Raw genomic sequence first — 6,914 nt, forward strand, 5'->3', positions numbered from 1 at the left:
GCGAACATGCAGCTTCCAGGTGGGGCTGCTGCTGCCACTGCTGCAGCCGCTAAGGGACTTATTGACTTCCCCAGCCTCCAGCAGCTCCTCCTTGTCTCCTTAATGCAGCGCAGCAGGCAGGGAAGTGGTGTGGGCAGGGAGAGGAGCTGCAGCTGAGCAGAAGTGCAGAGCATGGGGCTGGGGCTGATGGGAGCACAGAGCCCACATGCAGCGGTGTGGGGGAGGGAAATCCAAAGCAACACGTTAACAGTTAGGAAAATAATTAATGACCACCGGTACTTCAGTGCAGTATGAGATTACACACGTCTCGATCAGTTACTGATGTGATGGGTCAACGCACAGAAAGGGGGTGAGACGTTTTCTATGCGTGTCCCCATCAGCGTAAGATCGAGCTAGTCTATAAGGTGCACATCTCCCCCCTAGGCTGCCGGGAGTGGGCTGGGTCTTTCCGAGAAGATTCACCCCCCTACACCAGGCGGAAGCGCGGGCCCCGAGGAGCCTCCGCCTGCGGCTCCCCAGGCCAGGCCCGGCCCGGCCTCACTCACTTGGGCATGTTGCTCCCCCACTCCCGGCGCCGCTGCCAGGAAGTGACGCGATCATCCCGCGCCGCTTCCGGGGCCCTTCCCGCGTCCCGAGCGCTGGGCCTCGCTGGCTTCCGTAGTCCCGGCATGCACCGCTTTGCCCCAGCCATTTGTTTCCGTTTAGCGTCCTACGGCGGTTCGCGCGGGCCAAGATACGTCCCTTGCTGCTCGTTCGCTTTTTCATGGAGGTGGACGCGGGCGCTGCTCCCTCCTCATTGCCACCCACCCTCGAAGGTCCTGGACTGCAAAGAAGCTAGGGCTGTAGCATCCCCCTGAGGCCTGTGGCACTGGACCAGCTCCCTGCTGCGTGCAGGGGCTTGCATATAACTGTACAGTGAAGGGGGGTCAGTTTTTGTGTTGCTCTTGGGCTGGGGGCTGGCCCTGCTGCTGTCTGGCTATACCAGGAACTTCCTGCTGCCCCAGTTAGGCCATTTCCTGAGCTACCTGGGCACTCCCTTCTCTTCCTGGAGACGAGGGTCCCTCCCTGTAAATAAGGGAGAAACATTTGCTCTGCGTTATTTTGCAGCGGGCCAAAAAGGTAGAGGACAAATCGAAGTCGAGGTCCCCAGAATTGTCTGATACAATGACAGCCGTTGCCCAAAACCATTGTGGGCCCATCGATCGTTCCCTTGCAGGCCATGTGTAGACAGCTGGAGCAGCTGCAAAACATGTCTGTAGTCACACAGCGTGTTACATCTGCTCCACTCATGTGGGGTTGCTGGATGGAGCTGCAGAGTGTGGCAGAACTGTTAATTAGGCCCCTCCTTTGGGGTGAAGCTGGTTCCTGCAAGGTTAGGCGCAAATAAAGGATTACAAGCTGTATTAAAAAAATTCATTGGATGTGAATAATCGCTGGTGCTTTTAGTAGTGTAGGAAAGGAAGTTATTTCAACTCCAAAGCGACTCTTTAATCACTGTCTTGGTAGAATATGATATGGAGTTTCAAGTCAAGCAAGAACATGGTGCTAAAAACTTCCCCTGCTAGGGACTAATGTAGGGTACTTATAGGAGTCATGGGGGCATTGTTTACATAAAAAGTCTAGTGAAAGCAAAGCCTGAGTGCCTGGTAGGGTTGGGCCAATATGATAAGACAGGTTGCACCGCTTTCTTATCCTAATTCTCTGCAAAGACAATTAGTCTTTCTGATCCCACCCCGCTCACTCTAGCCACAGCAGCTGCCTATCAGGATTTACCATGTGGCTCAGAGTGCGGCCTGACTTGATGATAATGCTGCCTTCCAACCATCTGCTAAGGGTGCTTTGAGTTTGCAATATCTATATCTCGCTGGGCTTGAACTGTCACTTAAATCAGTTGCACTCTGGCGTTACCTACTCTAGGAACATGCATTCTCATATTTCATCAATGATCGGGAAAAGTGTGTCTTGTCCACTGTCAACAAGTTTGTTAGTGGTAAAAACCTCAAGTCCCGTCCACGCTATGTCAGCCTTTAAGCCTACTCTCATGAACTGGCATATGGTTGACTATTACAAAAATACTTGGATGCACAGTTTGTGGAAAAGCAGAATAAGCACTAAATCCTGCTCCTGCTGAAAGTCGGTAGCAAAGCTCTCATTGGCTTCAATGGGAATGTGGGGAGGTGGTTAGGAAGGCCAACTGCACCTTGTCGTGCATCCACAGATGCATCTCGAGCAGGTCCAAGGAGGTGATCCTCCCCCTCTATGCGGCACCGGTCAGGCCGCAGCTGGAGTACTGCATCCAGTTCTGGGCGCCGCACTTCAAGAGGGATGTGGACAGCATCGAGAGGGTCCAGAGGACGGCCACTCGTATGATCAAGGGACAACAGGGTAGGTCCTATGAGGAAAGGTTGTGGGACCTGAACCTGTTCAGCCACCACAAGAGAAGGCTGAGGGGGGATCTTGTGGCCTGTTATAAACTGGTTAGGGGGGATCAGCAGGCACTGGGGGAGTCCCTGTTCCCCCGAGCGCCTCAAGGAGTGACCAGGAACAATGGTCACAAGCTGGCGGAGGGAAGGTTTAAGTTGGACATCAGGAGGCGCTACTTCACGGTCAGGGCGGCTAGGGTCTGGAACCAGCTTCCAAGTGAGGTGGTGCAGGCTCCCACCCTGGGGGTTTTTAAGAGGAGGTTGGATGACCACCTTACTGGGGTCATTTGACCCCAGTGCTCTTCCTGCCATGGCAGGGGGTCGGACTAGATGATCTGCTCAGGTCCCTTCCGACCCTAGAAACTATGAAACTATGGTTGATGTCTAAGGGGGATATTCAACCCTAATGGAAGTTATTTCCCACATTATAAGAGTGCACGCTGTACAAGTAGATCACTCCTATTGTTCATAACATCTGCTCTACTCCCTACAGTACTGTACTCTCAGCACTACTTACATATCACACTTAAAAGACAGATAAGAGGAACTCACTTTGTCACTTATTTCTCAGATAATTAAATTATCATCCTATGATTTCCATCCTTGGGATTTAAAATCTGACCGATTCTGTAGGAGTGCACAGCTCAGATATTTGGTTATGAGACGCAAAGCCTTGTAACCATTGATAGCTTTAATGAATAACCTTGATAGCTTCAATCCTACAGCCAGACTCCTGTGGGAAGGCCTGGTCCCCATCGGAAGCCTCCACTGAAACCAGTGTTATAAGTAACGTTTTACATGCACCGATTTTACAGCAACATCACACTGTGCATCACTTCTTTAAATCCAGCTCATTTTAGTAGGAGCAAAAGTCTTCACTTTGTCGAAGTTGCTTGACTCTGTGTAAAATGAGTTGGTGGGCCCCACTTGGTTTTCTAGTAATGGACAGGGCAAAACAATGGACAAAAAACAATCTGGCAAACAAGGGATTAGTTTATTCACCACTACAATAGAGTCCCTTTAAGCACAAACAGGATGTTACAGCATTAACCTATGTTAAAACCAGAGCAGGAATTGTAGAAAGGCAGAGTGTAATGACTTGAGTAGGGATCTGGCAAGATAGCAAGGTTAATACCTACACTTTTGCAAAAAGTGCCACAGGAGTTTACAGTGACTGCAAACAGGATGCCAATTTAATGACTCATCCAAAAGACATGATATTATGGCGTATTATGGCGTGACAATGGCACGTACAAACAAAACATTAAGAGCCAACTGTATCCCATGGGAAAATAAATCTGGTGGAAATGTCATGATAACTAGGTTGGGCATGACTAGATTTATCTTGGACTTCATTATTTATGAAACAATTGGTTTATTTATAGCGTAGTATAAGTATCTTTCTATGTCCTGTTTAACCTTAAGGTCAGATACGCTTGTTTATTTCTGCTGTGTTATTATTGGATCTCTTTCTGTATGTCACCTTACTCAACTAAGGTTATTTTTTAATTAGCACATTTTTGGCAATGAAGTCAGGTCCTGTGTTTCAGGTTAGTCACCTTTTCTCATGTGCCACTTACAAGCAATGGTTTTAGCCACCCCAAAACCATAAAGAAAAACATGCGGCATCTCAGAACGAAACATAACATCTGGCATTTGTGGAGCCTCCTTGCTCTGCCTGTATTGTTTGAGCTGCTGTTAGTTTGCTTTTCTTTTCACTTGTACCAACTTTCCCTTGTGGTTGTGTTGTAATGTTTACCATATAAATATTGCAACAGGTAACTTCCTCAATAATCTTTAGAACTGGTACCACTAATATCTTTCATATGTAGAAAACACATCATTTGTTTACGCTGAGTACCGCTACATTTCCATTTTCTTATTAGGTTTCTTTCTGCTGTCACTGCTGGCGATTGGATATGGTCTGAAACAAGTTGTTTCAAGTTTCTCTCTCTCAAAGGGAACAAGTAATAAAACCCCAAATGATGGCAGTTGCAGCGTTCTGTTTTGTTTGAAAACATGCCTGTGCATGGGTGGGCTAGAGAAGGGGATGGTTTAGGATTACAAGAAAGCACAAGCACTCAGAGGAGATTGCCACTGTAAAATGATCATTTAAACGAAAACTTTAAAGAGTTAAATGGGATTACCTGAGATCCTACAGTAAATAAATAGTTAAATATTAATGATAGCTAGATAAACAAATACCAAAAGACACCATGTCAGTCTGGAGATATCGGAATATGTTCTGAAAATGTCTGAAACTACAACTGGTAAGATTATGATGGCAAGGATAAGATAAGAATGGCAAGGAGCTCGTAAATAAATGTCCTCTCCCCCATTTTTAATTTGCTGGGTTAGAGACAGATCAGATGTCCACTGAAGTACATTAGAGTCTTCTATTTACATACATTGTATTGGATTGGTACTTTGTGTTTAGTATGTTTTACTGTTCCTCTCCTACATAATCATTTCAGGCCAGATTATGAACACATCTGCATGTGGCTAACAGGAATATTGAAAAGGTTTTTATAGAATTTGTACCTTGGATTTTGGGACGCCCAGCAACTTCAGAGGGCTAGGTACACAGATCACTTTGTGGAACTGGATCCTTATTCAGTTATTTCCTTGCTAAAATGATATTTATAAACAACACCAAGAAGACAGAAAGTCACTTATCATTTTTTAAATATATATTTGATATATTCAGGACATACTGTTTAAAGGGCACATGAAGGCACCTTCATTGTTTTCTTCATATGGGCCTTTTCTAAATAGTCAAGCTGATAGGGTCCAATTCACTCAGCTTGGACCCCATCTGGTTGGTCATTTATCTTCTGGATCTTGTCCATTCTTCATGAGTCACTTTGGGCCTCATTTTATTTAGGTCCCGAGCACTCGTATGTTCCATTAGAGCCATCACAGTTATTAGGTTATTGCTTCTCGGCCCCTGGAAGGCTCAGATCAAGTGTAGTTATACTTGCCTGGCGAGGGAAACACCGTGACTGTGGATGTGGTCTTCCTAGCTGCACCAGGGAAGACTGCTCTCTTGCCACGGGGATAGTGCCTGCCAAGGTAACGTATGGTAAACCTCCCACTTAGCTGCTGGAGTGGGAAGGTTTTGGCTTTAGACCCACTTTATGGAAATGAGGGACTCCTGCCTGGCTTGCCTCTGGGGCCTTACGGCTGGGGGCAAGCAAAATGCGGGAGCATCTGAACCCCAAGCCTCTTGGTTTGGCCCTGCAAGTAGGATGCCCGCCAAAGGTTTTGGAAACACCTGAAGCCCCAGATGGGGGTGGGATGTCTGCTGGTAGTAGGGCCATTTAGGGTTCTGGATTCACTCTTGGATTTGGAATTTGTTTTTGGCTAATTGCACTTGGCATATGGAAAATTAAAACAAACATATATATATATCCCATTATAGTCAGCAGTTTCCCAGGGTGAGGCCTGTCCCTTAGACTGTCTCCAACCAAGGAGCACCCTGGGGCAGTGCGGGCTGGGGGTTTGAGGTGCACCTGCCCCACATTGCCACCAACCCCTTCAGTCCGATGCGATTCGTGGCCCTACCCAGGACCAGTATTTAAAATAACAGCAGGCATAAATGACCAGCAAAAGCGATTAGCATGCGTGCTCCAGGATTGGGATAGGTTTAGGGTGAAGCTGCAGTTACAAACTCTGTGCTGGCTGGAAACATCCCCCCAGCCACGGATGCACTAGCTCGTGCCCGGGCGCTGTGCTGAGCTCCCGGTGTCAGTTTGAAGCGGTATTAGGGATGCACAGGTGCAAACCCGCTTAGGGCCCCTTTGTGTTTAGCTCCGCGGCTACTTTGCATATATGCAAATCTAGGTCACGTGCAAACGCGGGCGGACGTTGCGTCCTTGCAGGCGGGGGGCGCCACCCACAAAAGTCCCCCCTGGGCCCGAAGAAGCCTACGCAAATCGCACACGTCACGTTGAAAATTCATCAACCTCATTTACATACGGAACCCCAGCACCTGGCAGTCAAGCCTATGCAAATCGTGCACGACGTCACACTGTATATTCATCCCTACTCATTTACATTCAGCACTCCAACACCTTGGGGTCACCCCTATGCAAATCGCGCCCGACGTCAACACTGAATATTCATCTCCTCATTTACATACGGATCCTCAACATCTTGGGGTCACGCCCCCCGACCGAACCTACGCAAATCGCGCACGACGTTAACACTGAATATTCCCCCTCATTTACATACGGAACCCCAACACTGGGGGGGTCACGTGCCTCCAGCCACTGAAGCCATTCGCCTACTGGAACGGCCGTGACGCGCGCATACGTCCCACAACACGCCCTTGCATCTCGCCCTCCCCGCCGGTCCTCCCTCCTGACCCCGTCACTGCTACTGTGCGGTCACGCTACGCGCTGACGCCACAGCTGGCGTGGCCCGAGGGGGGCGGGGCGGCGCATGCGCGCCGCTCGCGCGCCCCCCCCCTCGCTCCCCCTGCGGCCCGTG

At 48.6% G+C, this 6,914-nt stretch overlaps 1 protein-coding gene across 1 annotated transcript in view; it reads right to left on the reverse strand.

Annotated features, from left to right (window-relative positions):
- The window catches only part of SNRPC (small nuclear ribonucleoprotein polypeptide C), a 19,823-nt gene extending 19,138 nt beyond the window's left edge, over positions 1–685 (reverse strand). Inside the window, exon 1 of the mRNA XM_019514166.1 lies at positions 546–685. Coding sequence (XP_019369711.1) covers positions 546–670 — 125 coding nt within the window. The 5' untranslated portion in view covers positions 671–685. The remainder of the gene's footprint in view (positions 1–545) is intronic.
- Between the last annotated feature and the right edge of the window lie 6,229 nt (positions 686–6,914).

This window comes from Gavialis gangeticus, unplaced genomic scaffold (assembly GCF_001723915.1).
Source record: "Gavialis gangeticus isolate Ggan-Ray unplaced genomic scaffold, GavGan_comp1, whole genome shotgun sequence".
Taxonomy (NCBI): domain Eukaryota; kingdom Metazoa; phylum Chordata; order Crocodylia; family Gavialidae; genus Gavialis; species Gavialis gangeticus.